Source organism: Tamandua tetradactyla, chromosome 23 (assembly GCF_023851605.1).
Source record: "Tamandua tetradactyla isolate mTamTet1 chromosome 23, mTamTet1.pri, whole genome shotgun sequence".
NCBI classification, from domain to species: Eukaryota; Metazoa; Chordata; class Mammalia; order Pilosa; family Myrmecophagidae; genus Tamandua; species Tamandua tetradactyla.
The window spans coordinates 481,014-498,836 of NC_135349.1; the positions used below are offsets into that span (position 1 = coordinate 481,014).

The window sequence follows — 17,823 nt, forward strand, 5'->3', positions numbered from 1 at the left end:
ATGCCAGAGACCTAGGTTCAATTCCAGGTGCCTGCCCGTGCAAAAAAAGAAAAAAAGTATTTAAGCCCTCTAGCCTCCTGTATTCTGGAGCAGCTAAAAGGAAAAACAGGAGAGGATCAGTATTGTAGTCCGTGACAAACTCTGGACTCTCTCCTGTAACTACTTGTTGAGGAGTGCCTTGAAAACTATTGCTTTTTTATTTCTTTGCTTTGTATATACGCTATACTATACAATACAAAATTTTTTAAAAAATTAATTGAATGTATTTCAGTGGGTTTATTTCTGGATTCTCTATCCTATCCCATTACAAGTCTCCTCTCCACTGGTATCACAGCATCTCAATTACAAGAGCAATATTTTAAGTGAATTCCTCCCACTTTCTCTTTTTCAAGAATTTTTTTTTCTTCAAAATTACTTTAGGCCCTTTCTCCTTCTATGTAAATTTTAGAATAAGTTTGTCCATAAGCTTGCTAGGATTTTATAGGAACTACATTAAACTCATAAAGCAATTAGGGAGAACCAACAATTTTACTACATTTGAGTCTCCCAATCCATGAAAATGGTATGCTTATTTACTTAGGCTTTTTTTTTATTAGCATTATGTAATTTTCCACATAAAGATAGTACATATGTTAAGTTTATGCCAAGGTATTTAACAAATATTTTACTAACAATGAACGTGAAAATATTGAATTTAAAATCATAACACTGTTTGGTTCCATTTGGTATTGCCCTTTTAATTTTGATTTCCACGTTCATTGTCAATATATAGAAATGTGACTTATTCTTCTGTTGATGTTATATTCTGCCATCTTGGTGAACTCATTAATTCTGAGAGTGCTTTTTGTAGATTCCATGGATTTTCTACACAGTCGTGTCATCGAATATGGTAACTTTTATTTTTCTTTCCAATCCGCAGGACTTTCATTTTCTCTCTTTCTTCCATGGGCCACAAAAGCCAGCAGGATGTTGCAGAGTGGTGAGCAGATATCCTTGTCTTGTTCCTGATCTCAGGAGGAAAAAGCACTCAGCCGTCCACCATCCGGTAGGCTGTAAGATATCAAGTTGAGATGGCTCCACTGCATCGCTAAGTTACGGAGCTTTTTATGGCGCGTGGGTGCAGGAACTTGCAGTACTTGTCAGCATCAACGAACACGGTACGGCCGACCCCACCGGCTGGTCGGCAGATACGCTGTGAATCGCGCCCGGCCCAGGCGCCGACCCTCCGCAGACGCGGCTGCGCTCCGCCAACGCCTGCCGAGGCCGCCGCAGCCACGCGCGGAGCGGCCGGCAGGTCCCTCATCCGTCGCGTCCTCACGCGACGCTGGACTCAGGAACCGTCAAGTGAACCGGGAAGCTCCCAGGGGAGCGTCGCGCGTCCGGGGACCGCAGCCTCGGGCCTTCGGGAACGGAGACCTGCCTCCGGGCACGCGGGGCTTCTGCGGGGGCGTCCGCGGACCCCGGCGCCCGTCACCACGGGAGCGCGACCTAAAACCGAGGCAAGTTACTCCATGCTCCACACAGCGGTTTCCCAGCCTGTGAGACGGGCCAGCTCGTCCCAGGCTCGCGGGAGGGGCGGCACACCGCGCTCCAGCTCGCCGTCGCCGCAGGCCAAGGCGCGGGAACGCGCGCCCGCGACGAGAGGCCCGTCCGCGAGGCTGGCGGCCAAGCAAGTCGTATTTGAAGCCAGTCGGCGGAAGTGCCGTAACAGGCACCGGAAGGAGTGCCGTAATCCGCCCCGCCACCACCGCAAAAGCGCCGGTTTCCCGTAGTTACAGGCAACGCAGGAAGATGGCGGCGCAGGGAGCTGAGGCGGCCGAGGCGGCGGAGCTGGGCCGCGCCCTGGGCCGCCTGCTGCCCGGGCTGGAGGCCGACAGCAAGCTGGGGCGGCGGCGCGCGCTGGAGGCCCTGCGGCGCGAGCTGGAGGCGGCGCGGCCCGAACCGTCTGGCGCCGCCGACGCCGCGGCCTTCCAGGGCCCGTGGGCGCGCCTGCTGCTGCCGCGCCTGCTGCGCTGCCTGAGCGACCCCGCCGAGGGCTGCCGCGCGCTGGCCGCCCACCTGCTGGACCTGGGCCTGAGGCGCGCCGCACGGCCCCAGGACGCCCTCCCGCACCTGCTGCCCGCGCTCGCCGCGCGCCTGGCCGGCCCCGAGCCCGCGCGCCGCCCGCCGCCCGAGGTCTGCGAGGAGCTGCGCCTGGCGCTTGTGCAGCTGCTCGGCCTGGCCGTGAGCCTGGGCGGCGCGGCGCTCGCTCCCTACCTGGACGACGCGGTGCGCGTGCTGCGCTGCACGCTGCTCGACCCCTTCGCCGCCGTGCGCCGCGAGAGCTGCCGGTGCGCCGCTGCCCTCGCGCGCGCCACGCCAGGTAACGCGCCGCGCCGCGCGCGCCCGGGGGTGGGGGGGGACCGGCGCGTGGCGCTTGCCTCTGTGGCCAGACCGCCCGCCCCTGCTTTTCCCAGTCCAGTGGTTTACACAACGAAGCCCCTGCGGTGCGCGGTTAAAAGTCACGTTCCAGGGAGCCGCCCAGCATTTCCTTGTCTGCGAGTCTGGGATGGAGTGCATTCTGCCAGGAGCCCCTCCCCCAGGCGACTTGTTCAGGGGTCACGTTTTGAGGAGCAGGGCTCCCATCCTGCTACTTCTGTCTTCCCCGTTTCTTTACTTGAGGCCTCCCTCTGCTCTCTTGCTTGGACCGCTGCCCTAGCTGGAGACGGGCCACTTTCTTGCTTCCCTTTAACCCATTCTCCAAGTAGCAGCGAGTCTTGGTAAGAAGCTCTAACCTGTTCATGACATTCCCTTTTCCTAAGTAGCCATTTCCTCCACATCGAAGCTCCTGGCCTTGCTGCAAGGCCTTGTGTGCTCTTGCCCTGTCCTCCGTCTTGGGCTGGGGTATGGAGTGATCAGAGGAGACGCCTAGTGCCGACAGGAAGGCTTCCCCGAGAGGGAGTATTTGAGCTGAAAACTGGTGGACAAGAGGGGCCAGACTTGATGAGTGAACTTGGCATGCTTAAGGAACCAGGAGAAGGTCAAGTACTGAGAGGAGAAGTGTGGGGCAGAGAGACGGGCCAGGTCACAGACTCACCGTCGTCGTGGGGATTTGAACTCAGGGAGTTTTGGGAAAAGGGTGTCATAGACTTGGGGTCGTGTTCTTTAACGGTCACTGGTGGTTGTGTGAATGGATTACAGAGGTGGCCAGAAGGGAAAGAGAGGCCGTGTTAGTCCACGTCTCGATGATCCTGGTTCAGGGGGGAGGCCCCCTGATAGAGATGAAGGAACGGGGCAGGTAGAGCCGGCACGGTGTCCTGTGGAGCCGGGTGAGGATGAGGGAGGAGGAGGCGTGGGGTAGAACGGAGGACACTGGAATTGAGGGTGCTTCCAAGAGTTCTCATATCTTGGTCATGTTGAGTTTGAGATTTCAAATAAGCCAAAGTGCTCGTAGAGCTTGTGAGGAAAATTTGGGCTGAAATGGCCACAGGGAATTACAAGCATTTCTTTCACCCTCGACCATCTCTGTCCCTACTCTGCATGTGTCCCAAGAGCTGCTTTCATTCCTGGGGGCCGCCAGCTTTTTCCAGCACTGTTCCCTCCTAGACTGCAAACTCATAGGGGTAGGGCCACACCTGGTTGCACCCCGGCATCTAGGACCGTGCCTGAGGCAGTAGGGGCTCCCGGATTATGTGTCGAGTGAAGGACTGTGTTCATGCTAGAAACATCCCCTCCCTCCCCCGGGTGACAGGCTGTTCCTCGGGGTCCTGCCCCAGCTTTCTTCACACTGGCTAGTAACTGCCTGCCATCTGAGGGTCTGACGGGGTAAGTCACTTGCCCACACTTGGGTTGAAATAGCCATTTTCTCACAAACTGAGGCAGGAGCTCCAAAACGAGGTCAGCCTGCTGTCAAGGAGGTGCAGGACTTGGCAGGTGTTGGTGGGGCGCCTTCAGGCGCAGTCTCAGGGGCACTTGCACCTCAGGTGTAGTCTCTGTCCCCTCTGCTTCCCCTTAGGGACCCTCCATCGCTGTCAGCATCTGCAGGTGCCCCACTCAGCTCCCATCTCAGCTGAAATGGGTTGAGCTCCCACATGCATCTTTGTCCCCCAGAGCCTCTGAGTTGTAGAGGCTCATGTGGGTCCCTCCCTGGCCGGGGGGTGGGGGTGTGCACAGAGCTCTGGTCGCAGGCTGCAGGGTGCACCCCGAACAGGAGAGGGTAGGGACGAGGGCACTGCTGCAGAAGGAGAGCCCAGGGGTGGGGTGGCCCGTCCAGCCGGGGCAGCCCCCGTAACTGGTGCCCGTTCCACAGACCACTTCCACATGCAGTCGGAGTCCCTGATTGGTCCCCTGATGCAGACCATCTCCCACCAGCATTGGAAGGTCCGCGTGGCCGTCATCGACACCACCGGCACTGTGATCCAGTTCGGCAATGGGAAGTCCGTGGATGACGTGCTTTCCCATTTTGCTCAGCGGTTGTTTGACGACGTCCCTCAGGTAAGGGGGCTTTCTCTTTGGGTGACGCACTCCTCCCCCTGTCAGGAGATGCTGTGACTTTCCTAAGTCACTGCTTCATGTTTCTACTGTCAGGTGTTGCACCAAATGTCCTTTGATCATTTTCTCCAATGTGTTCCTATTTAGCACCTTTGAGAAATTAGGGGAGAGCGCAGTTATTTCAATACATTTGTATTCTAAATTCTAAGGAATGTGGAAAAGTGTTATTCTTGTAAGCCTCCCCGGGACCCCGGGGTAAGGTGGCCGCAGAGTGAAGACTGTAGGGAGCTGGACCCTGGGTCCCAGCTCTGGCTCTGCCCTGTGACTGGCTGGGTGGCCAGGCCAGCGTCCTTGTGGGTGGCGGTTGTCATGGAGCACTTAGAACAGATGAATTTCCAGGGCAGACTGAGTTCTTCAAGGAATTTACCCCAGCCCCTTGGCGGGTTATTTATTCCAAAGTCTGACAGTCGTGAAGCCCTTGCAACCTTCCACTCATTGTAAAGGGCGTTGTGGTCCTCTGTGTCAGCACGCTCCCACACTGAAAGCTTGAGAGCTTGCAGAGAGCTGGAAGGGCTGGGCTTGAGGAGGCCACAGCCCTCACTGCGTCCAGGGTGGACACAGCCCTGAGGCCATCGGCACATCTCCTGCAGCAGCTCAGCGGCGAGGCACCTGCTGAGCCCACCAGGGCGGGGAGGGACTGGGATGGGCTTTAAACTGGTAGGTGAGACTCGCTGCCCATTGCGCCCTTCGCTGGTGACTCGCCAGGGCTGCTCCCTTCACCCCCACCCCGCTCCCCAGCAGGCTAATTACACAGCTCCCTCCCGCCTGGCTCTTCGCCTGCTTCTTTGTGCTGTCGAGCTGAGGAAGGCTGGACTGAACCCTTTCCAGTCGGGAGAGACCTATGGGGAACAAGTAGACCTTACAAGTTGGCTGGGAGGCACAGTAGCTTCTTTAGAGTCAGTCATTGCAGTTCCCTCTTCAGCATGGCCCTATGGCTGAGAGTTTCCGTGGTTCCAGATTACATGGCCTGTATAGGTCTAAGGCATGTGGGCAGGAGAGTGACCAAGTGTCCATCCCTTGTGCCACCAGGGCATTGAGGCGGCACAGGCAGGGCCATGTGCCTGGAGATCGGGGCTGGGTCTTGGGCCCTTTGCACTGCCTAGACACTGGCCCTGGGGACCTCTGAGATTCTTGTCCCTGCATCTGTCAACACCCAGGGAGCAACGTCGCTATTGATGCCCCCCATTCCAGGCCCATCCTCTGGCCACACGGGCACATCGCAGGGCTGGAAAGCACCCCGTCCTGCACTGGGGCTGTTCCATTACCCACGGAGGTGTTTGTTCACACCTATCTCCCACTGCCTCTGGGTCAGCCCTACTGGTGGGAATTCTCCGGAGCTGCAGCCAGCCTGCAGGAGGGCTCATTACATCCCACGAGCACTTCCCAGCCCCTCCCGGGCCAGGCGCCTACGGGGGGCCCAGAGCTGAGCCTTGGTGGTACTCCGTGGCAGGGGGCGGGGCAGGTGGTCCTCGCACTCCACCTGGGCCTGCACACTGACCATGCTCCATGGACCCCATGGGTACGCAGTGAGCCCCAGGACTGAGGCAGAACCCATGCGGGAACTTGAATAGGCATCACACGTGCTAGGCTGTGTCCAAAGTGTGTGGAAACAGGCCAGTTGCCACCGTGGGAGTGGGGCACTGTCCAATGGCCAGGGGACTTCGCACCAGCAGCTGTGAGATGTGCGTGTCCAGGAGGGCATCCCCAGGCTTGGTCTGCTCGGCCCTGGCCTCCGCGCTGCTCTCCTCTACCTCCTCCCACCCCCTCTGGCCACACCTTTACTCTTTCTCTCACCTCATTTCATACGGAAGGCAAAGAATCAACAGAAATATCATGGATGCTCATATATTTAAGGAGTATTTTGCTGAATCTTTTTTTCATATTTTAAAATAAAATGTTATGATTCTATTGAAGCCCCTTTGGCTAATTCCTGCTTAACTGAATTTGAGTACTGTTGAAAGTATTTCAAACAAAATTTGGTTGTTTCAGAGTATTTTGTGGATGCTTTTTTGAAAAACTTGTTTTTTATTTTAAGGGGCTACTTACTTCATACAGTGTGAGGTCCTTGGGATTCCCAGGCTCTGTCAGCAAGGTGACGAAGTGAGAGCCACCACGGGGTATGCAGAGAGGGCTGGGGCGGCCGGGCACTAGCAGGTGAATTTGAAAATGATTTCTCCTCCTCAAGAGTGTGGGTGGTAGCTGCTTCTGATTCCTCCTGGAATAAAGAGCATTAATCAGTCAGAATGTTACTGTTACCTGTCAAGAGCCAGGATATATAAACAAACAGCCTAATTATGAGAACTGGACAAACTGTTCTTGATTTTTAAAAAATTTAACTGAAAACTTCCTAGTTAGAGAATGGAATATTATTTTCTGTGTTCGCTTGCTGCTTGATGTTTAGAACTTCCCCCTCTGGCTCTTTGTGGCACTTTGATGCAATAGAGTGTGCTGACTCTCGGCCACACGGTCCCCTGCCTGGACTCACAATAAATAGGGTTGTCAGCGCATGCATCTTGTTTGGTTTTTGTTGTTTTTACATGGGCAGGCACTGGGAATCGAACCCGGGTCCTCTGGCGTGGCAGGCAAGTATTCTTGCCTGCTGAGCCACCGTGGCCCGCCCTTGTTTGGTTTTAATTGAAATATTTCCTACTTAGTCAAACCGTTGCATGGCAGCCCAATGTTCAGAGCTGTTTTTCTCATAACTAAAAAAAAAAAAAATGAGATAATTTGCCTCATACTGACTAGAATTGACAGATTTCTTGTGCTATTAAGTGGAGATGGATGGAAAAGAGAGGGTAGTTTATGCGAGGAGTGAAGAGCAGATAAGAGGTGTGACATCTCCTTTCTACAGTGCAGAACTTTGGAGTGACCATCGTGGAGGTGGGGCCCGCAGGCTTTAGGGAGGGAGCTGGCCATCCCAGCAGGCTCACGCTGTGTCCTGGGCCTGGGACCCAGGGTCACTTTTGCTGTGTGACTGAGGAGCGTGCTTGGGCCTCACCAGATAGGCCCCTGGGAGCACACACCTGTGCCCAGGTACCCCGAACACCGGCCTAGCCTGCAGGCCCCAGCGTGTGGCTGTCTCAGCCTCCCACCTGCTGCTTGGCTCAATTCCTTAGGGAGCACAATCCGGCGGGGGGCCCCTTGGTGTTGTGCATGACGGGGCATCTGAAGTCCTCTCTGGGTTCCACACGCAGGTGGGGTTAACCAGTGGGGCAGACACTGGATTTCTGGGCATCTGACTTTCTCATCCTTTATACTTTCCATTAGCTGGGAGAATATCTCATTTCTCAAGTCTTCATATTTTCAATATTAATAACATCTTCATGTCAGCTAATAACCATCCTGTATTTTTTTTTTATTTTTTTAATTTTTTTTTTATTAACGGAAAGAAAAAATTAACCCAACATTTAGAAATCATACCATTCTACATATGCAATCAGTAATTCTTAACATCATCACATAGATGCGTGATCATCATTTCTTAGTACATTTGCATCGGTTTAGAAGAACTAGCGACACACCAGACAAAGATATAGAATGTTAATATAGAGAAAAGAAATAAAAGTAATAATAATAGTAAAAAAAAAACAAACAAACAAAACCTATAGCTCAGATGCAGCTTCATTCAGTGTTTTAACATGATTACTTTACAATTAGGTATTATTGTGCTGTCCATTTTTGAGTTTTTGTATCTAGTCCTGTTGCATAGTCTGTATCCCTTCAGCTCCAATTACCCATTATCTTACCCTGTTTCTAATTCCTGCTGGACTCTGTTACCAGTGACATATTTCAAGTTTATTCTCGAATGTCCGTTCACATCAGTGGGACCATACAGTATTTGTCCTTTAGTTTTTGGCTAGACTCACTCAGCATAATGTTCTCTAGGTCCATCCATGTTATTACATGCTTCATAAGTTTATCCTGTCTTAAAGCTGCATAATATTCCATCGTATGTATATACCACAGTTTGTTTAGCCATTCTTCTGTTGATGGACATTTTGGCTGTTTCCATCTCTTTGCAATTGTAAATAACGCTGCTATAAACATTGGTGTGCAAATGTCCATTTGTGTCTTTGCCCTTAAGTCCTTTGAGTAGATTCCCAGCAATGGTATTGCTGGGTCGTATGGCAATTCTATATTCAGCTTTTTGAGGAACCGCCAAACTGCCTTCCACAGTGGTTGCACCATTTGACATTCCCACCAACAGTGGATAAGTGTGCCTCTTTCTCCGCATCCTCTCCAGCACTTGTCATTTTCTGTTTTGTTGATAATGGCCATTCTGGTGGGTGTGAGATGATATCTTATTGTGGTTTTGATTTGCATTTCTCTAATGGCCAGGGACATTGAGCATCTCTTCATGTGCCTTTTGGCCATTTGTATTTCCTCTTCTGGTAGGTGTCTGTTCAAGTCTTTTTCCCATTTTGTAATTGGGTTGGCTGTCTTTTTGTTGTTGAGTTGAACAGTCTCTTTATAAATTCTGGATACTAGACCTTTATCTGATATGTCATTTCCAAATATTATCTCCCATTGTGAAGGCTGTCTTTCTACTTTCTTGATGAAATCCTGTATTTTTTAACATTATAACTTTTAATTTTGAAATAGTTTGACTTGCAAAAACTGTCCCAAGTTCCCATGTGCCTTTCACCCAGCACTCATGGTGATTTTGTAGTCAAAGGAGTCACTGCTCTCTGTAGCCCGTTTGCCCCTGGCCTGTGGTTGGCGGGACCAGCAAAGGTTAGCGGCTGTGGGGCACTCACTGTGTGCTGTGCGTGTGCGGCGAGTTCTCCCTCCCAGGAGCCAGTGAGGAGCATTAGGGTTCTCTGGCCCCTCTCGTTTACGGATGGAGAGTGAGGCTTAGGGAGTCGGCCTCTGTCCCATCCTGGGCAGCAGGCAGAGCTGCCTCCTCTAAGGGAAGGAACATGGCCTTAGTGTGATAAGCTCCCAAGGGGCGCCCTTGACCTGTGCAGCCAGCAGGAGCCTCATGGCCCTACCTGGAGCACCAGTCCCCAGCCCCTCTCCCCGAGGTGGGACAGCCCTGGGCGACTCTCTACCCTTCAGAGCGACCCCATCAGGCCGAGGCCATACTAGCCTGAGCCATGTTCTCCACTTGGCCCCTCCCTACCGCACATGAGCTCTGTCTCCAGCTCTGCTCTGGAAGAGCTCACCGCTTGCCCCCGCATGGCTGTGAGCTGGCCACGTCCCCATGGCAGGTAAGGCAGAGAAGTCATACATGTCCCTGTCCAGACAGCCAGTGCAGTACTGGGCAGTGGCTCTTAGCACAGCATTTCTGGGAGCTGACCAGCAGCGGGTCTAAGGACTTGTGGCTAAGCAGCTCCTGGCCTGACTGGGGTATCATGAAGACTTGGCAAAAAGCAGCACAGGACGCCTGGTCCAGACCGCTGGAGACCTGGCCTGAGCCTGGGGACCTGTCCTCTCCAGGACTGGCTATGTGCTTAGAGGCCCAGATGCAACACCTACCGTGGGGCCAGCCCAGGGCCTGGGGCTGAATGTGTGCCCAGCTGCATGGCCTCTGCCTCCTCCACCCACTAAAAAGCCTTGTGTTTTCCCACATATGCAGGTGCGGCGGGCAGTGGCCTCCGTGGTGGGTGGCTGGCTGTTGGACCTGCGGGACCGATACTCCTTCTTTCACAAGCTCATTCCTCTTCTGCTGAGCTGCCTTGATGACGAGATCCCTGAGACCGCGTGAGTGGCTCGGCCCTAGACCGCCTGCCTTCTGTCCTGGGCGCCCAGCCGGGTGGGAGGCCTTTCTCCTATCCTGTCTGCCAAGGACTTGCTCTCCCTGAAGTGTCGTTTACAACCCTGGGCGTCTCTCTCAGCTTCAGAATCTTACATGGAAGCCCCCTGGCCCCACTAATTCTATCCACATTTATTTGAATGTGTAGTCTGTGTGAAAGGTCTAGTTTTTTGAAGTATAATTTGGCGTCTCTTTTGTGTATTAGGTGCATGGGTGCAGATCAAGGAATCACCTTGAGTACTCTCAGTAGAGTGAGCAAAAGCCTAACAGTTTCTGGCATATTCTTTGAGAGGCAGGGGCTTCCTGTCCCTCACCCGAGGCAGGGCATCACCCTGAACCCCACCCTGGGGGAGCCATGGCCGCTCTCCCTGGAGCCCCCTCAGCGCCCTGGGCGGGCGCTCCCTCACTAACCTCTGCTCCTGTGCTGCAGGCAGCTGGCCGCCAGCCTCTGGGAGAAGGTCGGCCTGCAGTGGCAGCGCGAGAACGAGGGGGAGCTGAAGGACAAGCTGGACTTTGCCACGCCCCCTCCGCCCCACTACCCTCGGCAAGGTGAGCTGTGGAAGGGCAGCCAGGGCGAAGGCAGCAGCGCCCGTCGGGAGGAGCAGCCAGGGGAGGGCGGCGGAGGCAGCAGTGCCCGGGTGGAGCAGCACAGGGGAGGGGGCGGAGGCAGCAGCGCCTGTCGGGAGGAGCAGCGCAGGGGAGGGCGGTGGAGGCAGCAGCGCCCGTCGGGAGGAGCAGTGCAGGGTCTCTGCACAGACGAGACGTCTCTAAGCTGGAGGAAGGCCTCTGGTTCTGGAGTCTGCCAGAGACCAGGCAGCCCTGTGCCCCCGAGGGGACAGCCCTGTGCCCCCGAGGGGACAGCCCTGTGCCCCTGAGAGGATGGCCCTGTGTCCCCAAGGGTCCTGCAGACAGGCTGCCCTGTCCTGGGCAGGAGAGGCTTTTCCCCACACCCACGGGAGGCCCCCAGCGTGCCTGCCTTGGGCTGGCTCTGTTTCAGGGTGTCGCATGTGGGCTTCTGGTAGTATTCCGTCATGTGTTAGGAGAGGCTCACCTCACTGTCTTAGAAACAACCCAGTATCCAAGCCGCTTGTTGGTGTGGTGAAGAGCCTGGGCAGCTGATGCAGGCAGTGGTGGTGGAAATTTTAGAAGTGGGTGGAATGAGGATGCTGTATCATTTTACTAAAAAGCTATTTTTGTTCACATCCTCCAACATGAAGCTTTAGAGCTAAGTTCAGATGAGGGAATGCATCTCTCGTCATAAAATCCCCACATTAGAACCACCGTCTCCTGGTGACTGCCATGCCCCTCCCCAGACCAACCCCTGGCCGGGTCCCTGTTTGCCAGCCTCCTGGTGTGGGCCCAGGCTGCCTGGAGTCTCCCTGCCGGGCAGGGCCCTGACACAGGCTGCCAGGCTCTTCTCAGCTTCGCCCGCCTCACCTTCAGCTCACCTTTGGTTGGTTGTTTGGAAATCCACTTGGCTCTCTAGGGATGAAGCATCTTTACGGGCTCTTGATCACACCCTTTACCACGTGAATCTATTTGCAGGGTGTTTTCTTAAAATTACGGAATAGTGAGACACTGACAGGGAGGAAACTCAGGTAAAACAAACACGGTGCAAGATTTGCTGTCTGTAAATTTATATTGCTCGCCTCTCTTGGTCTGGTCAGGAAGGCTGGAAAGTTCTGGAGCTAGAGCCCTGTCCAGCAGGGCGGTGTGAGCGTGGGGTGCTGTGCAACGTCTTCTGGCTTCTGTTTGGGTTAATGTTGAACCTGAGGCCGACAGAGAACCCACCTCTTGAATCTGTGAAATCAGATGGCTCTTTCAGGACCCCATGCAGCTTCGCGTCCCACGCTGTGGGGTTGGTGTAAGGGAAGATTAAACTTCTCAGGAAAGGGCTACAACAGTTAGTATGCTGGCAACTTGTCTCTTTCTGATTTAGTCAAGTCGGTTTGAGGAGAACATGTCATCTTTTTGAACATGTAGAAAGTAGATATAAAGAATGCTTTTATCTTTAAATATTCTTTACCTATAAAGGAGTAGAATTTCAAAGCTTTGTCTTTTTCCATCTTTGGCTTTGGCTGGCTGCCTAGCAGTAGCATTTGCACCGTGGGACCCAGGACCCAGGCCAGGCTCTGACCATTTGTGACAGGACTGACCTGGTTCCGGCCCCCGTGGGTGGCAGCCGTCCTCATCAGACCGTGGCCGGCTGCGCCGCCGTGGAGCACCCCTGACCCGCAGGAGACCTCCCAGACTCGCGCTCCATAGGCCGTCGCTGCCACGCACAAGACCCTGTCCCTGTTGAAGCCAACGTGGACACCGTACAGTAGGGGCTGGGCCAGGGATGAGGGCCTTGGGACGCGCCACCCTCCCTCACTGCCCAGGCTTCTGCGCACAGACCCCCAGCGAAGGGGCTGGGTTCCTGGCCCTCCCCAGTTGGAAATGTGCGCGCCTCCCACGGCTGCCTGGTTTAGAAGTGCGCACGGGACGGGGCTATGTCTGCAGAACGAGCACAAAAGAGCTGGTCGGTGGTGCCCCCACAGCGTGGGAGCACAGCTCCGCTCAGGGCCTCCTCCACCATGCCCAGTCACAGGAGGTGGCACTGGCACTAGAGGGCCTTAGGTTTTTGGCATGTTCCTGCATAGTTACTTTTCTGTTCTTCGTCTGTAGGTTGGAATTTTAAATCTAATCTCTTGGTTTTTTGTTTTTTTTTTTTTGACAATCTGTCAAATTTTAGATTATGTCGTTCTCCTTACAACCTCCTCCTTGGCTGTCTGCCCCTGCCAAATCCACCCTCCTGCATGGACTCACAGGCCCCACTGCCCCCGCCCCTGGTGAGCAGCCCCTTGTGCACACAGGCAGCTCACACCAGTGAGTGTCACCCGGCAGCTGCTGGTCTAGAGTTTGACACGCATGCAGTCATGTGACCCCCCCCCCCCCATTTCAGTCAAGCTGCTGAGTGTTCCCGGCCTCCCCAGTCCTGGGCCCTCAGTCCAGCTGCCTCTAGTTTCGCCTTTTCCAGAGGGTCCTCTAAGCGGAGTCGCACGGCAGCCTTTCAAGGCTGGCGCCCTCTCTCGTCCACGCTGCTTGTGCATCAGCAGTTTTGTTCTTTTTATTGCTGGCTCATGTTCCACTGGACCCCAGGTGGTTTATCTGCTCCCCAGTTAAAGGACATCTGGGTTGTTTCCAGTTATGGGTGATTAGGAATAAAGCCGATATAAATATTTGCATGCAGCCTTTTGCATGAATGTAGGTTTTCACTCTCCTGCAAGTGGACGGGTCACGTGGTGAGTGTAGGTTGGCTGTCTAAGAAACTGCTGGACTTTTCCAGGTGCCGTCCTATCTGGCTTCCCCCTGCAGCGTGTGGGGTCTGGCTGCTGCTCATCCTGGCTAGTGCCTGGTGTGTGTGTGGCAGTGGGGTTGGGTTTGATGCTTTCTGCTGACCAATGGATGTGAGTGGGCAGCTTGGGTTTTAATTTGCATTTCTGTAGCAGCTGAGGGCGTTGAACCTCTTCACACACTGAGCCCATGGGCTTGCCTCCCCACCGCCTTTTGTGGATTCTCTCTTCACATCTTTTACCCGCTCTCTAAATTGCACTGTTTGGTTTCTTATTGTTGAGTTTTGAGAATTCTTTGTATATCCTGCATACAAATCCTTCATCAGATATGTGTTTGGAAATATTTTCTCTGTCGAGGCTGCCTTTGGAACCCCCTGAGCTTGTACCCTCATGGCCATCTCCGGCCCTTCCCGTGCCAGGTTCCTTCTCGCCGTGGGGCCTCTCTCTAGCTGCACCACCTGCCAGAGTGCTTCCCAGGCCTCCCCATCCTTCGCCCTGATCTGTCTTTCATGGAACACACTGCTGCCTGAAGCCATACTGCTTCCTAGCGGGATATAGACTTGAGTAGCTCGTACCTGGGTCAGGTGCTGCCAGGTACACGGTGGCTCAGTAAGCCTTGGATGTGAGCAAGTGGATGGCTGGCCCCTCTTACTAGTAGGAATGGAACATCCAGTGGTGCGGTTGAACCAGACCAGCACATACGAACAGACAGAATCTAATAAGTGTGTAACTCACTGCTAGTGTACTCTGGGCCTAAATGTCATAACTTTCAAGTGAGTTTGCTTGAGTTACACCTGGTCGGAGTTTTGACCAGAGCCTAGCTCTCCCGTCTCCACAGGAAGTGGTGTGCCCAGTGCAGTGTAACCCACCTGCTGTGGGGGTCGTTCATCTCCACATGTGCTGGTTTGGAACTGGTATGTACCCCAGAAAAGGCCGTGTTGTTTTTTTTCCCCTTAATATTTTTATTGACAAATCTTCACACACGTACAGTCCATACATGGCATACAATCAGGGGCTCATCATCATCATGTAGTTTTGTATTTATCACCATGATAATTTTTTAGGACATTTGTATCATTCCAGAAAAAGGAATACAAAGAAAAAAAACTTGTCCGTACCGTAACCCTAACCCCCTCCGTTGGCCACTAGTATTTCCACTTATCCAACATATTTTACCCTTTGTCCCCCCATTGATTATTTATTATCCATATTTTTTTATTCATTTGTCCATACCCTGGATGAAAGGAACATCAGACACAAAGTTTTCACAGTCCCACAGTCACATTATAAAAGTTTCATTTTTATACAATCATCTTCAAGAATCAAGGCTACTGGAACACAGCTCAACAGTTTCAGGTACTTCCCTCCAGCCACTCCAATACACCATAAACTGAAAAGGGGTTATCTATATAATGCGTCAGGATAACCTCTCGACTCTATTTGAAACGCTCAGCCACTGACACTTTATTTTGTCTCCTTTCTGTCTTCCCCATTTTGTTCAAGAGGTTTTCTCAATCTCTTGATGCTGGAACCTGGCTCATCCCAGGAGTTCTGTTCCATGTTGCCAGGGAGATTTACACCCCTGGGAGTCATGTCCCCCGTAGGGAGGGAGGGCAGTGAGTTCGCCTGTCACGTTGGCTCAGAGAGAGAGGCTATGCTGTTTTAGTCCACTCCTGTGGTACACATCTATTGGCGGGGGACCTTTTCCTTGGGTTATTTCTGTTAAGATGTGACCCACCCCATTCATAGTGGGTTTTAATCCTTTTCCTGGAGTCCTTTATGAGGATAAAAGACAGGAGAAGCCCAGAGAGCTTGGAGAGAAAAGCCCTGGAGGAGCTGAGAGGACCCACAGGACATAAAGAGGGAGCCAGGGACCAGTAGATGCTGGCCATGCGCCTTCCCATGTGACAGAGATACCCCGGGTGCCAGCAGCCTTTCTTCAGAGAAGGTATCGCCCAGTTGATGTCTTAGTTTGGATGTGTTCTTGGCTGAAGAACTGTAGGTTGTAAGTTAATAAGTCCCCACTGGAGAAGCCCACCCGGTTCTGGAGCGCCGCGTCCCAGCGGCACCAGCAAGCGGAGGCCCACCCGGTTCTGGAGCGCCGCGTCCCAGTGGCACCAGCAAACTTGGAAGCCCACCCAGTTCTGGTGCGCCACATCCCAGCGGCACCAGCAAACGGAAGCACTGCTTCAGAAGACGAGCTGCGGGTAGGAGGGGTGGGCGCCGCCTTGGTTTTCACATCAACCGTTTGGCGTGACAAAGGATCTTCTTGTGGGAAAGCACAAGTCAGTGCTTGAGGCATGTATGGCATTTGTACTGCAGTGGAATTGCTTTGTGACAGCAGGTTCCGGGGGTCTTTCTGCTCTGAAATTGCCTGTCTGTTAACGGTGTTTTCCTTGGTAATGCTTGAGTGAAAAGGGAAGCACTTCTTCATCGTGGTAAATGACCTGCCAGGTCTTTTTAACATGAGACAGAAGTGCCTTTTTTTTTCTCATAACCCTTTTTGGAAATAAGTAGCGTTCATTTTAATAGATGTTATTGTAATGTAGTTGGGTTCTGTGTGGCTACCTTCCGTGCTTCCATGCCCTGCCTGAGAGCACAGCCTGCTCTGCTCTGCTGATAGGTTTTCATCCAAGTAGTTAGAAAGCAGAGGGACCTGAATAGAAGTCGTCGGGAACTTTACACTGTGCCAGGAGAAAAAGGAGAGGTAAACTAGAGACCAGCAGGAAAGAAGGATGGCGTTGTGGGCTGCTGTCTGGGACCCTGGACCATGCTGATCTGGACCTGACTATTAGGGAAGAAAGCGTGTGTGCCTTTGGTAGGGAACGCCCACAGCCATGTAGAGGGAGCAGGAAGTGCCTGTTGGTCCTTCTTTTCCAGACCAGGAACGAGGCTTGTCCTAGAATGGGAGGGGATGTCAACCCCTGGGCTGAGCACAGGTCTTGGGTCCTGAGCCCCCGGCGTCTCCAGGGGCCCCCACACCCCTCCTGGGAGGCCACTGCTTTGTGAGCCCCCAGGACCCTGTTGCCCCGTTTGCCCACCCAGTCTGATGCAGGTCAGCAGACAAAGAGATTGATGAACTGTTTTTCTGTCTACAATTAATTAAGCTTAGTCTAACTGTGCAAAAAATTGATGTGATTTATAAACTCACTGTCCTCCCCTAGGAGGGACATGACCCTCTGGCCTCATGGGATTGAGAAGTCCTTCTTGACCAAAAAGGAGAAGAGAAATGGAACAAAATGAAACGTCAGTGGCTGGGAGAGTTCACATAGAGTTGGGAGGCAGTTCTGGAAGTTACTTGTATGTGGGCTTCAGCCAGATGCTGCACATTACCACAGTATGCCAAGCTCCACCCAACAGTAGTCCTGAAAACCCTAAAAAAAAAAAACAGGGCTCCATCTGAGACTCTATAAAAGTTTTTCCTAGCAAGTTTATTTTTTCAGAAACTTAAGGCCCGAAATTGTTCCTAGGCCAGATAAGCCCTGAAACCCCGAGGAGCCAGCCTCTCCAAGAGCATCAACATGGTTCATTCCTTTACCCCAAAAGGCCACACCCCTTTCCGGCACGAAGATATTAAAATGGCCATTGCCCAGATGTTGTTGAAGGGTGGGAGAAAGATTGGCTGAGAGGGAGGCCTTTCCCTCTCATGGTGACTGGCAAATTCCAAAATGAAGCATGTGCTCTGGAGGTCTGTCTCACAGCCGCAGCTCAGCTCGTCAGAAAAGGACACTTTAGGGTCAGGAGGTAGTTGTTTGGTAGCAATGAAAATGAGGTGGGAAATACAGGTAAATCACGCCACCCTAAATGTCCACCAGGACCCTCGAGAGCCTAAGAGGGAGAAGCAAAAGCTGCGCCTTGAGGCTCCTCACGGACGGTCTGCCTGGGGGCCAGCGGAAAGGACAGACGGGTAGGGGGACCTTTGACTTCAGAGCCAGTGCTTTTCAGTTCCCCAAGCTGCCTGTGCTACATCCTGAGTAAATATTTAGCGAGTCCTGGCGTTAGGGCAGATGGCTGGGCCTCTGATATGTGACACCGCTGGCCGGCGCCGCGCGGGAGGCTGCACCTGGGACACCCTGCTCAGTGCGGCCACCGTGATCCCAGGGGGTGCCAAGCTTTTCCTGAAGTTTTCTCAAGTATTCTGGTCTTTCTTCCTGGAGAACAGAGAGAGTTATCAGTGGTGGAGAGGGTGATTTGTGGTTTCTT

General features: G+C 53.2%; 2 protein-coding genes across 5 annotated transcripts in view; one reads left to right on the forward strand and one right to left on the reverse strand.

The window, feature by feature from the left end:
- PRKAR1B (protein kinase cAMP-dependent type I regulatory subunit beta) overlaps positions 1–2,331 on the reverse strand; it is a 105,341-nt gene extending 103,010 nt beyond the window's left edge. For all 4 annotated transcript variants that reach the window (XM_077140383.1, XM_077140382.1, XM_077140380.1 and 1 more), the window contains exon 1: positions 2,257–2,331. The gene's annotated coding sequence lies outside the window, so the exon portion shown is untranslated. The remainder of the gene's footprint in view (positions 1–2,256) is intronic.
- Positions 1,767–17,823, forward strand: part of DNAAF5 (dynein axonemal assembly factor 5) — a 41,031-nt gene continuing 24,974 nt past the window's right edge. The window contains exons 1-4 of the mRNA XM_077140379.1: positions 1,767–2,362; positions 4,289–4,473; positions 10,109–10,233; positions 10,716–10,834. Coding sequence (XP_076996494.1) covers positions 1,792–2,362; positions 4,289–4,473; positions 10,109–10,233; positions 10,716–10,834 — 1,000 coding nt within the window. The 5' untranslated portion in view covers positions 1,767–1,791. The remainder of the gene's footprint in view (positions 2,363–4,288; positions 4,474–10,108; positions 10,234–10,715; positions 10,835–17,823) is intronic.